Source organism: Mangifera indica, chromosome 6, assembly GCF_011075055.1.
Source record: "Mangifera indica cultivar Alphonso chromosome 6, CATAS_Mindica_2.1, whole genome shotgun sequence".
Taxonomy (NCBI): Eukaryota; Viridiplantae; Streptophyta; class Magnoliopsida; order Sapindales; family Anacardiaceae; genus Mangifera; species Mangifera indica.
In genome coordinates this window covers 14,420,779-14,439,536 of record NC_058142.1, presented here as the reverse complement: position 1 = coordinate 14,439,536, position 18,758 = coordinate 14,420,779, and the positions used below count along the sequence as shown (strand labels likewise).

At 29.9% G+C, this 18,758-nt stretch overlaps 1 protein-coding gene across 1 annotated transcript; it reads right to left on the bottom strand.

Moving 5' to 3' along the window:
* Window positions 1-16,252: 16,252 nt before the first annotated feature.
* Window positions 16,253-16,800, bottom strand: LOC123218108 (casbene synthase, chloroplastic-like). Its single transcript, XM_044639331.1, has 2 exons — window positions 16,483-16,800; window positions 16,253-16,392 (listed from the first exon to the last, which is right to left on the bottom strand). Exons 1-2 carry the CDS (start codon window positions 16,788-16,790, stop codon window positions 16,326-16,328), a joined length of 375 nt encoding a protein of 124 aa, XP_044495266.1. The 5' UTR covers window positions 16,791-16,800; the 3' UTR covers window positions 16,253-16,325.
* Window positions 16,801-18,758: the final 1,958 nt, after the last annotated feature.

Genomic DNA, 18,758 nt, shown 5'->3' with positions numbered 1-18,758 from the left:
GTTTAAATTTCGAGGACAAAATTCTTTTAAGGGGGAAAAAATGTAACACCCGGATTCAGGTATGTCAGTAAACTCTACTTCCAAAATTAAAACTTGAGTTGATTTTATAACTTTGTTGTTTAAATAAATTGTAAAAGAATTATAGAAAATTACTAAATGAGCAATAATTTTCAAAGGGGGCAAAATTTATCAAAAAAATCTGGCTAAATCATCTAATTTCCAGAGCCTTTAGTTATAAAAAGTGTAGATCTATCAATTCTGGTAAGTTCTAAAGTAAAAAATTTAATTTTTAAGAGATGTGAAGTTTACAGTTTTGATGGATGATTATATTTTTGGTTGATTAAGGTCGCTAGGAAGAAAAAAAGAAGGAGGATAAGCTTAAATCACCTAATTAGCAAAGAAAAGATAAGAATTTCATACTTTACATACTTGAAGTAATTTGAGTTAGGTTATTTAAATAACTTTTACTTATATAAGTCTGTAAGGTATTAGAATTAAGGTGATTTATGCTTAAAAGGATAAAAAAATTCATTAGGATTCATGATGTAATTTTTGGCCATAAGGGTATTTTAGACATTTCATATCCTAGGGTTAGTTTTATGGATTTTGTGTGTTGAATATATGAGAAATGATGGATTGATGAAAGAATTTGCATTAAGGCTAAGCATGTAATTTTATCCATAAGGTTAATTTTTGCTTAATTATGTGCATGATATGTGTACAAAAAACCATTATACTAAACATGTATATTCATATGGAATGCATGAGATATATGTAAATGCATGAGAAAATAATCTAATGCTTGATGAGGCTTGAAAAGGATAAGGAAAAACAATGAATGGACATATTTCATATTATGGTTATACATGTATACATGAGGAATCATAAGATATGCATGATTTTAGAAAAATAAAGAAAGAGGAAAAACATTTTCTAAGTTATGCATGTTTTCAGGAAATGAAAAACAAGTGTTTTTGGTTTTATAATGACTCATTTGATACAAGAAAGCAGAAAACATACTTAAAATCCTTACACACAAGTTGTACTGTGTGGACAGCAAAGAAAGATATCAGTTGTACTGTGTGGACAGTAAAGAAAGATATTAGTTGTTTTGTGTGGACAACAAAGAAAGATATTAGCTGTACTGTATGGATAGTGAAGAAAAAAAAAAGAAATATGCATGTAAGAGAGGATTGTACCTTTTATGGTGATTGCGAGTACTGTCTTATGTAGTCTAAACCGCTCAATGAAAATATTTGAAAAAAAAAAAGAGAAGGAATTAGCAAATATTTTATAAAAGTCATTTGCATTAGAATCATGCATGCAAGCCTATGTGGCTGATAGAGAGTTGAGAAAGATATATGATCAGAAAATAGAAAAGTCATGACACTCATACATGCATAAATTATAACGAGTGAATCATATTTGTATAGTAAGGAAATGAATAAATGGGTGAGAAAAGAGAGAATTATGATATGTGTTTAATGTGTGTTCCGTGCCAATTATTTTATTTGTAAATAGCCCAGACATACTGAGTATAGAAGAGATTAGTACTGGTATGAAATGCTTTGAGTATTGAGTATGATTTTCTTACTGAGCCATGGTCTCTCACTCCGTTTAATTTAATATTTTACAGGTAAAAAGTTGTAGCAAAGGTTCCCGGGGAGCACTAGTGAGACATGAGGCTAAAAGAGAAAGGCGCCATATTTTTGTTGATTTATATGTCTTGATGTATATGTGAATATATGCATATATATATACTTGATATAAATATTGGTGGATATGTATATATTTTGTTTCCTATAGGTATATATGTGATTGTATATATATATATATATATGTGTGTGTGTGTGTGTGTATATATATATATATCTATATATGTATATATCTATGGCTAGTCATTGAAATTGGTTATGAAGTTTATGTTGGTGATAATTTCTATAATGGTTAGTATTAAGTATTTATTTGGTTAATTGTGATTAAGTTGATGAAAATCCATTGGTTGGTAGGACTGCTTTGTGTGAATTGCTAATTGGGAGTGTTACAGGGCATAATTAAAAATAATAATAAAAAAAAATTTCCCTAGGCCCTCAAAAATAGGGGAACTCTTGCCGTTTTTTCTGTAACACACCTATTGGTTAGGAGAGGTGGCATTAAACATATAAAACATTATCATAATAACGTTTAATTTGTGCAATATTATATCTTCTTTCTTGGTAAGTGTGTGAAATATTATCTTATTTGATGATGTTTAGTATTCATGTGGGTATTGAAAGGGAGAGTACGTTCATTGATAGATAAGGATTAATAATTAATTTTTGCTTAAACTTAAAGTGGGACCTAGCCAACGAGCTCAATAGCTGAGTTTGAAATTAAGCATATAATAGATTATCATAATAACGTTTAATGTGTGCAATATTCTTTTTTCTCTCATGGTAAGCGGGTGAAATATTTTCTTGTTTGATGATGTTGAATATTCATGTGGGTATTGAAAGGGAGAATACGTTCATTGAAAGATGAAGATTATTAATAAATTTTTGCTTTGAAATTAAGTAGATAGTTTTTGCTTAAACTTATAGTGGGACTTAGCCAACGAGGTTTACAACTAAGTTTGAAATTAAGCATATAAAAAATTATCATAATAACGTTTAATGTGTGCAATATTATTTCTACTTTTTGGTAAGTGTGTGAAATATTATCTTTTTTGATGATGTCGAGTATTCAAGTGAGTATTGAAAGGGAGAGTAGGTTTATTGAAAAATGGGGATTGTTAATTAATTTTTTCTTGGAAATTAAGCATATAGTTTTTTGCTTAAACTTAAAGTGGGAACTAGCCAATGAGCTTTATTGGTAAGGTTGAAATGAAACATATAATAGATTATCATAATAACGTTTAATGTGTGCAATATTATGTCTTCTTTCTTGGTAAGTGTGCGAGATATTATCTTATTTGATGATGTTTAGTAATCATGTGGGTATTGAAAGGGAAAGTACGTTCATTGAAAGATGAGGATTAATAATTAATTTTTGCTTGGAAATTAAGTATATAATTTTTGCTTAAACTTAAAGGAGGACCTAGCCAACGAGCTCTACAGCTAAGGTTGAAATTAAGCATATAATAAATTATCTTAATAACGTTTAATGTGTGCAATATTATTTCCTCTTCGTTGATAAGTGTGTGAAATATTATATTATTTGATAAAGTTTAGTATTCTTGTGGGTGTTGAAATGGAGAGTATGTTCATTGAAAGAGGAGGATTGTTAATTAATTTTGCTTTGAAATTAAGCATATAATTTTTGCTTAAACTTGAAGTGGGACCTAGCCAATGAGCTCCGCAACTAACGTTGAATTTAAGCATAAAATAAATTATCATATTAACGTTTAATGTGTGCAATATTCTTTCTTCTTTCTTGGTAAGTGGGTGAAATATTTTCTTGTTTGATGATGATGAGTATTCGTGTGGGTATTGAAAGGGAGAATACGTTTATTGAAAGATGAGGATTATTAATTAATTTTTTCTTCTAAATTAAGTAGATAGTTTTTGCTTAAACTTATAGTGGGACTTAGCCATCGAGCTCTACAACTAAGGTTGAAATTAAGCATATAAAAAATTATCATAATAACGTTTAATATGTGCAATATTATTTCTACTTTCTTGGTAAGTGTGTGAAATATTTTCTTATTTGATGATATTGAGTATTCATGTGGGTATTGAAAAGGAGAGTTGGTTCATTGAAAATTGAGGATAGCTAATTAATTTTTGCTTGGAAATTAAGCACATAATTTTTGCATAAACTTGAAGTGGGGCCTAACCAACGAGCTCTACAGCTGAGGTTGAAATTAAACATATAATAGATTATCATAACAACCTTTAGTGTGTGCAATATTATTTCTTCTTTCTTGGTAAGTGTGTGAAATATTATATTATTTGATTAAGTTTAGTATTCTTGTGGGTATTGAAAGGGAGAGTATATTCATTGAAAGATGAGGATTGTTAATTAATATTTTCTTGGAAATTAAGCATATAATTTTTGCTTAAACTTAAAGGTGGACCTAGCCAACGAGCTCTGCATCTAAGGTTGAAATTATGCATAAAATAAATTATCATAATAACGTTTAATGTGTGCAATATTATTTCTTCTTTCTTGGTAAGTGTGTGAAATATTATCTTATTTGATAATATTTAGTATTCATGTGGTATTGAAATGGAAAGCATGTTCATTGAATGATGAGAGTTGTTAATTAATTTTTGCTTGGAAATTAAGCATATAATTTTTGCTTAAACTTAAAGTGGGACCTAGCGAATGAGCTCTACCGCTAAGGTATAAGTTAAGCATATAATAGATTATCATAATAATGTTTAATGTTTGCAATATTATATCTTCTTTCTTGGTAAGTGTGTGAAATATTATCTTATTTGATGATGTTTAGTAATCATGTGGGTATTGAAAGGGAGAGTACGTTCATTGAAAGATAAGGATTAATAATTAATTTTTGCTTAAACTTAAAGAAGGACCTAGCCAACGAGCTCTACAGCTAAGGTTGAAATTAAGCATATAATAAATTAACATAATAACGTTTAATGTGTGCAATATTATTTAACCCAGTCAAGTTCAGTCAAGTTATTGGGCTTGAGTTAACCTAGGGGATGGTGGAAGATATAAAAACTATCAAGACTAGATTAAAGCAAGCTCAGGACAGATAAAAGAACTATGCAGATTTGAAAAGGAAAGAAGTAGAGTTTCAATCGGGAGACAAAGTTTTTGTGAAAGTAGCCCCTTATAAGCACGTGATGAGATTTGGAAGAAAAAGAAAAGTTGGTCCAAGATTTATTGGCCCATTTGAAATTTTAGAAAGAGTGGGCAAGGTGGCTTATAAACTTGCACTTCCACCTAGTACAGATCGAGTTCATAATGTATTTCATATTTCTTTATTGAGAAAGTACATTAGCGATCTTTCACATGTATTAAAATCAGATGATGTGGAATTAAAAGAAGTTTTAGCTTATAAGGAGCAACCAGTGCAGATACTAGACAGAAAAATAAAAGATCTCTGAAATAAGACAATTCCATTAGTGAAAGTATTATGGAAGAATCGTAAGGTGGAAAAAGCCACATGAGAGGTTGAGCAACAAATGAGAGAGAGATTTCCCAACCTATTTGTTTAAATTTCGAGGACGAAATTCTTTTAAGGGGGGAAGAAATATAACACTTGGATTCAGGTATGTCAGTAAACTCCACTTCCAAAATTACCCCTAGAGTTGATTTTATAACTTGTTGTTTAAAGAAATTACAAAAGAATTATAGAAAACTACTAAATGAGTAATAATTTTCAAAAGATGTAAAATGGTCATTTTAGAAGGATTTAAGAGACAAAATGGGAATGAAAATTGAATGGCACACTTGAAATTATATGGTGGTGCTAAGGGTTTTTGGTAATTGGCTAAGGATAAAATAGTCATTTTTGGAAAAGGTTAAGGGCAAATTGGTCCAAAAGGCTTATAAAACCCATTAACTATTCATTTTCTTCTTCCTTAGCCGAGAGTCTCCATAATTTAGCTAAAATTGTTCCTTCAAGCAAAATTCATCAAAAAACCTGGCTAAACCACCTAATTTCCAGAGCCTCCAATTATAAAAAATGTAGATTTATCAATTCTGGTCAGTTATAACGTAAACAATTTAATTTTTAAGAGAATTCAAGTTTAGGGTTTTGATGGATGATTATATTTTTGGTTGATTAAGGTTGCTAGGAAGAAGAAAAGAAGGAGGATACGCTTAAATCACCTAATTAGCAAAGAAAATGTAAGAATTTCATACTTTACATACTTGAAGTAATTTGAGTTAGGTTATTTAAATAACCTTTACTTGTATAAGTGTGTAAGGTAGTAGAATTAAGGTGATTTATGCTTAAAAGGATAAAGAAAATCATTATGATTCATGATGTAATTTTTGGCCATAAGGGTATTTTAGACATTTCATATTCCTAGGGTTAGTTTTGTGGATTTTGTGTGTTGAATATATGAGAAATGATGGATTGATGAAAGAATTTGCATTAAGGCTAAACATGTAATTTTATCCATAAGGTTAATTTTTGCTTAATTATGTGTATGATATGTGTACAAAAAACCATTATACTAAATATGTATATTCATATGGAATGCATGAGAAAATAATCTAATGTTTGATGAGGCTTGAAAAGAATAAGGAAAAACAATGAATTGACATATTTCATATTATGGTTATACATGTAAACATGAGGAATCATAACGTATGCATGATTTTAGAAAAATAAAGATAGAGGAAAAACATTTTCAAAGTTATGCATGTTTTCAGAAAATGAAAAACAAATGTTTTTGGTTTTATAATGATTCATATGATACAGAAAAGCAAAAAACATGCCTAAAATCCTTACACACGAGCTATACTATATGGACAGCAAAGAAAAATATTAGCTGTACTGTGTGGACAAAAAAGAAAGATATTAGTTGTACTGTGTGGACAACAAAGAAAAAATGTTAGTTGTACTGTGTGGACAGCAAAAAAAAAAAAAGAAATATGCGTGTAAAAGAGGATTGTACCTTGTGTGGTGTTAATGAAAATATTTGACCTAAAAAAAAAAGAATTAGCAAATATTTTATGAAAGTCATTTACATTAGAATCATACATGCATGCAAGCCTATGTGACTGATAATGAGTTGAGAAAGATGTATGATCAAAAAATAGAAAAGTCATGACACTCATACATGCATAAATCATAACGAATGAATCATATTTGTATAGCAAGGAAATGAATAAATGGGTGAAAAAAGAGAATTATAATATGTGCTTAATACGTGTTCCGTGTCAATTATTTTATTTGTAAATAGCCCAGACATGCTAAGTATAGAAGAGATTAGTACTGGTATGAAATGTTTTGAGTATTGAGTATGATCTTCTTACTGAGCCATAGTCGCTCACTCCGTTTAAATTAATATTTTACAGGTAAAGAGATACATCAAACTTAAAATGGGAACTAGCCAATGAGCTCTATTGGTAAGGTTGAGATTAAGCATATAATAGAATATCATAATAATGTTTAATGTGTGCAATATTCTTTCTTCTCTGCTGGTAAGTGTGCGAAATATTCTCTTATTTGATGATGTTTAGTAATCATGTGGGTATTGAAAGGGAGAGTACGTTCATTGAAAGATGAGGATTAATAATTAATTTTTTCTTGGAAATTAAGTATATAATTTTTGCTTAAACTTAAAGGAGGACTTACCCAACAAGCTCTACAGCTAAGGTTGAAATTAAGCATATCATAAATTAACATAATAACGTTTAATGTGTGCAATACTATTTCTTCTTTCTTGGTAAGTGTCTGAAATATTATATTATTTGATTAAGTTTAGTATTCTTGTGGGTGTTGAAAGGGAGAGCATGTTCATTGAAAGAGGAGGATTGTTAATTAATTTTTGCTTTGAAATTAAGCATAAAAGTTTTGCTTAAACTTGAAGTGGGACCTAGCTAATGAGCTCCACAGCTAACGTTGAATTTAAGCATAAAATAAATTATCATATTAACATTTAATTTGTGCAATATTCTTTCTTATTTCTTGGTAAGTGGGTGAAATATTTTCTTGTTTGATGATGATGAGTATTCGTGTGGGTATTGAAAGGGAGAATACGTTTATTGAAAGATGAGGTTTATTAATTAATTTTTGCTTGGAAATTAAGCAGATAGTTTTCGCTTAAACTTATAGTGGGACTTAGCCAACGAGCTCTACAACTAAGGTTGAAATTAAGCATATAAAAAATTATCATAATAACATTTAATGTGTGCAATATTATTTCTACTTTCTTGGTAAATGTGTGAAATATTATCTTATTTGATGATATTGAGTATTCATGTGGGTATTGAAAGGGAGAGTTGGTTCATTGAAAAATGAGGATAGCTAATTAATTTTTGCTTGGAAATTAAGCACATAATTTTTGCATAAACTTGAAGTGGGACCTAGCCAACGAGCTCTACAGCTAAGGTTGAAATTAAGCATTTAAAAGATTATCATAATAACGTTTAATGTATGCAATATTATTTCTACTTTCTTGGTAAGTGTGTGAAATATTTTCTTATTTGATGATGTTGAGTATTCATGTGGGTATTGAAAGAGAGAGTATGTTCATTGAATGATGAGGATTGTTAATTAATTTTTGCTTTGAAATTAAGCATATAATTTTTGCTTAAACGTAAAGTGGGACCTAGCCAATGAGCTCCACAACTAACGTTGAAATTAAGTATATAATAGATTATCATAATATCGTTTAATGTGTGCAATATTATTTCTTTTTTCATGGTAAGTGGGTGAAATATTTTCTTGTTTGATAACGTTGAGTATTCGTGTGGATATTGAAGGGGAGAATACGTTCATTGAAAGATGAAGATTATTAATTAATTTTTGCATTGAAATTAGGCAGATAGTTTTTGCTTAAACTTATAGTGGGACTTAACCAACGAACTCTACAACTAGGGTTGAAATTAAGCATATAAAAAATTATCATAATAACGTTTAATGTGTGCAATATTATTTCTACTTTCTTGGTAAGTGTGTGAAATATTATCTTATTTGATGATATTGAGTATTCATGTGGGTATTGAAAGAGAGAGTATGTTCATTGAAAGAGGAGGACTGTTAATTAATTTTTGCTTTGAAATTAAGCATATAATTTTTACTTAAACTTAAAGTGGGACCTAGCAAATGAGCTCCACAGCTAACGTTAAAATTAATCATATAATAGATTATCATGATAACGTTTAATGTGTGCAATATTCTTTCTTCTCTCTTGGTAAGCAGGTGAAATATTTTCTTGTTTGACGATGTTAAGTATTCGTGTGGGTATTGAAAGGGAAAATACGTTCATTGAAAGATGAAGATTATTAATGAATTTTTTCTTTGAAATTAAGCATATAGTTTTTGCTTAAACTTATAGTGGGACTTAGCCAACGAGCTCTACAACTAAGGTTGAAATTAAGCATATAAAAAATTATGATAATAATGTTTAATGTGGGCAATATTTTTTCTACTTTCTTGGTAAGTGTGTGAAATATTATCTTTTCTGATGATGTCGAGTATTCATATGGGTATTGAAAGGGAGAGTATGTTCATTGAAAGATGAGGATTAATAATTATTTTTTACTTGGAAATTAAGCATATAAGTTTTGCTTAAAGTTAAAGTTGGACATTGCCAATAAGCTCTACAGCTGAGGTTGAAAATAAGCATATAATAGATTATTATACTAACGTTTAATGTGTGCAATATTCTTTCTTCTCTCATCGTAAGTGGGTGAAGTATTTTCTTCTTTGATGTTGTTGAGTATTCGTGTGGGTATTGACAGAGAGAATACATTCATTGAAAGATAAAGATTATTAATTAATTTTTGCTTTTAAATAAAGCAAGTAGTTTTTACTTAAACTTATACTGGGAGTTAGCCAACGAGCGTGACAACTAAGGTTGAAATTAAGCATATAAAAAATTATCATAATAATGTTTAATATGTGCAATATTATTTCTACTTTTTGGTAAGTGTCTGAAATATTATCTTTTTTGATGACGTCGAGTATTCATGTAGGTATTGAAAGGGAGAGTACGTTCTTTGAAAGATGAGGATTAATAATTAATTTTTGCCTGGAAATTAAGTATATAAATTTTGCTTAAACTTAAAGAAGGACCTAGCCAACATGCTCTACAGCTAAGTCTGAAATTAAGCATACAATAAATTAACATAATAACGTTTAATGTGTGCAATATTGTTTCTTCTTTCTTGGTAAGTGTGTGAAATATTATATTATTTGATTAAGTTTAGTATTCTTTTGGGTATTGAAGGGGAGAGTATGTTCATTGAAAGAAGAGGATTGTTAATAAATTTTTGCTTTGAAATTTAGCATATAATTTTTGCTTAAACTTAAAGTGGGACCTAGTCTATGAGCTCCACAACTAATGTTGAATTTAAGCATATAATAATTTAACATAATAACGTTTAATGTGTGCAATATTCTTTCTTCTTTCTTGGTAAGTGGGAGAAATATTTTCTTGTTTGATGATGATGAGTATTTGTGTGGGTATTGAAAGGGAGAATACGTTCATTGAAAGATGAGGATTATTAATTAATTTTTTCTTGGAAATTAAGCAGATAGTTTTTGCTTAAACTTGTAGTGGGACTTAGCCAACGAGCTCTACAACTGAGGTTGAAATTAAGCATGTAAAAAATTATCATAATAACGTTTAATTTGTGCAATATTATTTCTATTTTGTTGGTAAGTGTGTGAAATAGTATCTTATTTGATGATACTGAGTATTCATGTAGGTATTGAAAGGGAGAGTTGGTTCACTGGAAAATGAGGATAGCTAATATATTTTTGCTTGGAAATTAAGCATATAATTTTTGCATAAACTTGAAGTGTGACCTAGCCAACGAGCTCTACAGCTAAGGTTGAAATTAAGCATATAAATGATTATCATAATAACGTTTAATGTGTGCAATATTATTTCTACTTTCTTGGTGAGTGTGTGAAATATTATCTTATTTGATGATGTTGAGTATTCATATGGGTATTGAAAGGGTGAGTATGTTCATTGAATGATGAGGATTGTTAATTAATTTTTGCTTTGACATTAAGCATATAATTTTTGCTTAAACTTAAAGTGGGACCTAGTGTAACATCTCTTAACCAATAGTTGTGTTATAGAAAAATAACAAGAATTCCCCTATTTTATAAGGCCTGGGGAATTTTTTTCTCTTTTTCATTATACCCTGTAACACTCTCAATTAGTAATTCACATAAACCAGTCCTATCAACCGACTGAATTTTCATCAACTTAATCACAATTAATAAAATAAGTACAAAATAATAACAATTATAAAAATTATCATCCACAAAAACTTTATAATCAATTTTCATAACTAGCCATATATATATATATACATATATAGATATAGCTATACAAAATCATATATATATATATCCACCAATATCTACATCAAGTGTATATATATATATATGCATATATTCACATCTACATCAACAAAAATATGGTGCCTTCCTTCCTTAGCCTCATGTCTCATTAGTGTTCCCTGGGAACCTTTGCTGCATTTCTTTACCTGTAAAATATTAAATGAAACGGAGTGAGCGACTATGGCTCAGTAAGAAAATTATACTCACTACTCAAAGTATTTCATACCAGTATTAATCTCTTCCATACTCAGCGTGTCTGGGCTATTCATATATAAAATTATTGACACGGAACACGCATTAAACACATATCATAATTCTCTTCTTTCACCAATTTTTTCATTTTCTTACTATACATATATGATTCATTCGTTATGATTTATGCATGTATGAATGCCATGACTTTTCTATTTTCTAATCATACATATTTCTCAATTCTTTATCAGCCACATAGGCTTGCATGTATGGTTCTAATGCAATTTATTTTCACAAAATATTTTTTGATTCTTTCTATCTTTTTTTTTTCAAATATTTTCATTGATCGGTCTAGACTACATATGACAGTACTTGCAGTCACCATACAAAGTACAATTCTCTCTTACACGCATATTTTATTTTATTTTTTTCTTTGCTGTCCACACAGTACAACTAATATTTTTTTCTTTACTGTTCACATAGTAAAGCTAATATTTTTATTTGTTGTCCACATAGTACAGCTGGTTGTCCACACAATATAACTGATATTTTTTTTTGTTGTCTACACAATACAGCTCGCGTGTAAGGATTTTAAGTAGGTTTTCTGCTTTCCTGTATCATATGAGTAATTGTAAAACCAAAAATACTTGTTTTTCATTTTCTGAAAGCATGCATAACTGAGAAAATGTTTTTCCTCTTTCTTTATTTTTTCTGAATCATGCATATGCTATGATTCCTCATGTATGCATGTATAACCATAATATGAAATATGTCAATTCATTGTTTTCCCTTATTCTTTTCACTCTTTATCAAACATCATATTACTTTCTCATGCATTTATATATATCTCATACCTTAAATTAATTTCAATTATACAATATAGGCTTAATATAACGGTTATTCCATATATCATGCATATAATTAAGCAAAATTAACCTATATCACATAAAATGACATTTTTGCCCTTATGGCCAAACATTACATCATGAATCCTAATAAATTTCTGTATTCTTTTAAACATAAATCACTTTAATTCTAATACCTTACACACTTATATAAGTAAAAGTTATTTAAATAACCTAACTCAAATTACTTCAAGTATATAAAGTATGAAATTCTTACATTTTCTTTGCTAATTTGGTGATTTAAGCTTATCCTCTTTCTTTTCTTCTTCCTAACAACCTTAATCAACCAAAAATATAATCATCCATCAAAACCTTAAACTTGACATATCTTAAAAATTAAATGCTTTACCTTAGAACTGATCAGAATTGATAGCTCTACACTTTTTATAACTGGAGGCTTTGAAAATTAGGTGGTTTAGCTAGGCTTTTTGGTGAATTTTGGTGGAATGAAAGCTTTAGCAAAAATGGTGGAGGCTCTCGACTAAAATGAAGAAGAATGAATGGGGTATATGTTTTATAAGCCTTTTGGACCATTTTGCCCTTAATCTTTTCCACAAATGACTATTTTATCCTTAGCCAATTACCAAAAACCCTTAGCACCACCATATAATTTCAAGTGTGGCATTCAATTTTAATTCCCACTTTGTCCCTAAAATCTTTCTAAAATGACCATTTTACCCCATTTGAAAATTATTGCTCATTTAGTAGTTTTCTATAATTCTTTTACAATTTCTTTAAACAACAAGTTATAAAATCAACTCTAAGGGTAATTTTGGAAGTAGAGTTCACTGACATACCTAAATCCGAGTGTTACACCTAGCCAATGAGCTCCACAGCTAACGTTGAAATTAAGCATATAATAGATTATCATAATAACGTTTAATGTGTGCAATATTATTTTTTCTTTCTTGGTAAGTGTGCGAAGTATTATCCTATTTGATGATGTTTAGTAATCATATGGGTATTGAAAGGGAGAGTACGTTCATTGAAAGATGAGGATTAATAATTAATTTTTGCTTGGAAATTAAATATATAATTTTTGCTTAAACTTAAAGGAAGACCTAGCCAACGAGCTCTACAGCTAAGGTTGAAATTAAGCATATAATAAATTAACATAATAATGTTTAATGTGTTTGCAATATTATTTCTTCTTTCTTGGTAAGTGTGTGAAGTATTATATTATTTGATTAAGTTTAGTATTCTTGGGGGTATTGAAAGGGAAAGCATGTTCATTGAACGAGGAGGATTGTTAATTAATTTTTGCTTTGAAATTAAGCATATAATTTTTGCTTAAACTTAAAGTGGGACCTAGCCAATGAGCTCCACAGCTAACGTTGAATTGAAGCGTATAATAAATTATCATAATAACATTTAATGTGTGCAATATTCTTTCTTCTTTCTTGGTAAGTGGGTGAAATATTTTCTTGTTTGATGATGATGAGTATTCGTGTGGGTATTGAGAGGGAGAATATGTTCATTGAAAGATGAGGATTATTAATTAATTTTTGCTTGGAAATTAAACAAGTAGTTTTTACTTAAACTTATAGTGGGACTTAGCCAACGAGCTCTACAGCTAAAGTTGAAATTAAGCATATAAAAAATTATCATAATGACGTTTAATGTATGCAATATTATTTCTACTTTGTTGGTAAGTGTGTGAAATATTATCTTTTTTGATGATATTGAGTATTCATGTGGGTATTGAAAAGGAGAGTATATTCATTGAAAGATGAGGATTAATAATTAATTTTTGTTTGGAAATTAAGCATATAATTTTTGCTTAAACTTAAAGTGGAACCTAGCCAACGAGCTCTACAGCTGAGGTTGAAATTAAATATATAATAGATTATCATAATAACGTTTAATGTGTGCAGTATTCTTTCTTCTCTTTTGGTAAGTGGGTGAAATATTTTCTTGTTGGATGATGTTAAGTATTCGTGTGGGTTTTTAAAGGGAGAATATATTCATTGAAAGATGAAGATTATTAATTAATATTTGCTTTGAAATTAGGCAGATAGTTTTAGTTTAAACTTATAGTGGGACTTAGCCAACGAGCTCTACAACTAAGGTTGAAATTAAGCATATGAAAAATTATCATAATAACGTTTAATGTGTGCAATATTATTTTTACTTTCTTGGCAAGTGTGTGAAATATTATCTTTTTTGATGATGTTGAGTATTCATGTGGGTATTGAAAATGAGAGTATGTTAATTAAAAGATGAGGATTAATAATTAATTTTTGCTTGGAAATTAAGCATATAATTTTTGCTTAAACTTAAAGTGGGACCTAGCCAACGAGCTCTACAGTTGAGGTTGAAATTAAGCATATAATAGATTATCATAATAACGTTTAATGTGTGCAATATTATTTTTTTTGTTGGTAAGTGTGTGAAGTATTATCCTATTTGATGATGTTTAGTTATCATATGGGTATTGAAAGGGAGAGTACGTTCTTTGAAATATGAGGATTAATAATAAATTTTTGCTTAAACTTAAAGGAAGACCTAGCCAACGAGCTCTACAGTTAATGTTGAAATTAAGCATATAATAAATTAACATAATAATGTTTAATTTGTGCAATATTATTTCTTCTTTCTTGGTAAGTGTGTGAAGTATTATATTATTTGATTAAGTTTAGTATTCTTGGGGGTATTGAGAGGGAGAGCATGTTCATTGAAAGAGGAGGATTGTTAATTAATTTTGCTTTGAAATTAAGCATATAATTTTTGCTTAAACTTAAAGTGGGACCTAGCCAATGAGCTCCACAGCTAACGTTGAATTTAAGCGTATAAAAATTTATCATAATAACGTTTAATGTTTGCAATATTCTTTCTTCTTTTTTGGTATGTGGGTGAAATATTTTCTTGTTTGATGATGATGAGTATTCGTGTGGGTATTGAAAGGGAGATTATGTTCATTGAAAGATGAGGATTATTAATTAATTTTTGCTTGAAAATTAAACAAGTAGTTTTTGCTTAAACTTATAGTGGGACTTAGCCAACGAGCTCTACAGCTAAGGTTGAAATTAAACATATAAAAAATTATCATAATAACGCTTAATGTGTGTAATATTATTTCTTACTTCTTGGTAAGTGTGTGAAATATAATCTTTTTTGATGATGTTTTGTATTATGATAAGTGATGATTTATATCCTTCCAAGTATCACTTCTCATGCGTTTCCTCTCTGGAGACTCCATATTCATGCATATTGCTTTCCACAACAGAGGCTACATGTCCTCTCTCTTGCTCAAACTTCACACAATTATATTGTTTGTTAGAATAATATTGATCAGCTTAGTATTAAATATTTTTGAAATTTACCAGTTATAACAGGTGGGATACGATGTCCGCCTGCAGACGACAAATTTTATATGAAGCTTCAACGACCTTTGGATACTTTTGAAGCCACTCATACTCTTTGATTCCTGCAATTTCTCCCATTCCTACAAACATTGCTGCTGTGCTGAAAAACCAAGAAGCTGTGGTTATTCCATTGCTCAAACGTTCTTCAAATGGCGGAATAAATCCTTCGCGGAACCACTGGGACTCAACCAGATAGGCTTCAACAATGTGTTTCAACTGATTATCAACACATGAACATAAATTAATGAATGGAAAATAATATCAGTGAAATAATTATAGAGTCCATACACCAAGAAAGAAATAAATTATTACTGCAACTTTGGTAATTGAGACACTATAAGATCTTCCTTCCTTTTTTACATCCTTATCCAATTCATCAAAAAGTTCCAAGATAGCACGATAAACAGGTCTCATATAATCCGGCAAATCATCAACCGCATTCACGTCCCATCTGAAAATAAATCGAAGAACGAAAAAATTGTAACTTTAGAGATAATTCAGTGATTTTCCAAGAGAAGTGAATGGTTTTATAACGATGAAATTTTAGACCCATGGATTTTATTTTTATATTCGATTAGATAACTCATCATTAAGTGACATTAAATTAATGATACAGTAATGTAATCTTAATAGCTAATTAAATAGTCAAAATTACGTGCAAATTGCTCATTTTAGTTATATCAGTGGATAAGCAATATTAAGATATTAATATACGTACAACCTTTGTACGGCATGTGTGAAAAGTTTGTGCTCTTCCAGTGTGCCATATGCATCGTACGTGTCATCTATAATTGCAAGAAGAAGCGTACATTTGGAATATATTATTCTGGCTCGTGAGTAACAAGGCTCATAAAAAGTTGAAACAGACCATGTTTAGAGCTCAACAACTCTATCTCTTGAGTAAGGATATTTCGACGCCATGTCAAGACTATTCCACCAACTGGAATTCAAAAGAAAAGAAAAAGTCAATAATTCACCCTATCTACAGACGAGCATGTTTCTGAGACACATGAATTGGAAAACAATTTACCTCATAAGATGTCGTATCTCCTGTTGGTGTAGTAATTTTACCCTATTGAAATCTAACTTGGCAAACAGGAGAAGAGTTTCGTTTCTAAATTCGAGATCTTCTTCGTAGAAAGAGATGAATTTGCGAGCCTCCATTCTTGGAGAACCATGGTGAAAGGGCAACTCAAGGGCATTTAATATATGTTTTGCTAGATGAGGTCTCGATTTGTCAGCCAAAAACTTAAGATTTGCCCTTGTAAATTCAAGGGCCTCCTCAAGAATATCTTCTCCGTGCAATCTGAAGTGGGAAGCTTCATATAAATTCAACATGCCCCTTATGTTGTTGTTAAACTTTCCTTGAACATGCTGTTATTGTCCTTAAATCTGTTAATTACGCCTGATTAACAATCCATTTTTACTTTATCAGTTAAGAAGATGATATATATACTGTCAACAAATGTAAGCCTACGTGTTTCATGCATGTATATAGACACGGTTGAAGATATATACTTACCGCAAGACATTTTGAAACCATTTTGCCTGAGAACTTGGAACAGGAGAGCAACACTGTTAAGATCATAATCATTCTCCTCAACAAAGTGGGAATCAGCTTCAAAAATTTGATTGAGTTGATCTTCAATCTCATTCTCAAAGTGATATGACACTCCAAGCCGACATATTGCGTTGATATAGCTAACTTTCTCACCCAAATCATTTGTACAATCAACTAATGCTTTTTTCACCTTTCCTTTAAGCTCTTCTACAAGTCTTTCAACAGATTCAATGTCCTAAAAAAATCGAAAAAAAAAACCAGCAACAGTTTCAGAATCATATTAAACTGAAAATGAGTATCGAAATAGTAAAATAACATTAGTTAAAACAGTTACCGAATGAGAGAGTTTAGTGGTGAAGGCATTCATGTCTTTCCATAAACAAGGGGCAAAATCTGCTACTGGACGATAATCTGCTTGGTTGCGTGGCTGGGAATTCGTTGCTAAAGTAGTTTGTTGTGCCATTGAATTTGATCAATGGACAAGCTCAAACATAGCTACATATTTGCTGGGAGAGTACGTTCGTTGAAGGTGGGACCTAGACAACGAGCTCTATGGCTAAGGTTGAAATTAAGCATATAATAGATTATCGTAATAACATTTAATGTGTACAATATTATTTCTTTTTTCTTGGTAAGTGTATAAAATATTATTTTATTTGATGATGTTGAGTGTTTATGGGGCTATTGTGCTCGAATTTTTGAAATTAACCATATAATTGCCGATACAGGCAACAGAACTATTTTTAGTTAGCTTGGAACCCCTAAAAACTAAGTAAAGCACTCTTCACATGAACAATTAAACTGTTAATGTCATACAAATGAATAAGAAAATATGAAATAAAACTGTTTTTATTAGAAAAAATTTATGACTATTAAGCAAATACAACTTTAACGCTTTATGTGGAAAGGAATTTGAATGATAATGTAATGGGTAGGGGTGGATCTAATCCAAGTTAATTCAACTCAAATATACTGTTTGAATCAAATAAGTCAAACTCAATTTGGAGTTCCAATTTAGTAGCTTGGCATAATTTTGGCTCATTTGTCAATTTTGTAATATTATTCATCATATTAGTGTTCACCTTGTCAATGCTATCGTTCATTTTGTTAACCTTCTGATGATACTATGTACTAACTTAAACAAGTTTGAGTTGTCCATTATAGATTTATGTTGAGGCAGTCTCAAACTTGGCTTCGGTTGGATCAAATCCACTCTTAGTAATGGAGATCTTGAATGAATAAGTAAAATTTGTGAGAAAAATTATATAAACAAAATAAACTCAATACACCTTGTATGATCATCACATTGGTAATAAAACAGTGAATTATTATTTAAAGATTATAAAAATACTTGATGTGCCATGGCTATGAATTTGTGGATTTTTTAAAATTTGTTTGAATTCTCTCATCCATCTTCTTCTATTGAAATTTTATTAAAGAATGACTTCCAGTTAGACCTGGCCATGAGCCGATTTGGCCCGTGAACCGAATCCAAACCAAGCTCAGATAAAACCAAAATTGGAATCGGTAAAATCGGAACCAAAGTGAATTTACGTAATTTTAAACCATAAAACCTTCGGTTCACATCCGGTTTATAAACTGACATATAAATCGGTGGTTTACTATTCTAAACAGAAAATTTTAAGCTTTTTTTGAATTTTTTTTGATTTTTTTAAATTTAAAAAAGGAACCAAAGAGAACCATTGGTTCACTACAAATATGCAGGGGACAACGGTCCCCTACAT

Bases quoted from the DNA above. Each gene is read 5' to 3' on its own strand.
- LOC123218108 (XM_044639331.1), bottom strand. From the start codon at position 16,790: ATGTTGAATTTATATGAAGCTTCCCACTTCAGATTGCACGGAGAAGAT. The intron at 16,393-16,482 runs GTAAATTGTTTT...TTTGAATTCCAG, and splicing joins GAGATACGACATCTTATGAG to TTGGTGGAATAGTCTTGACA.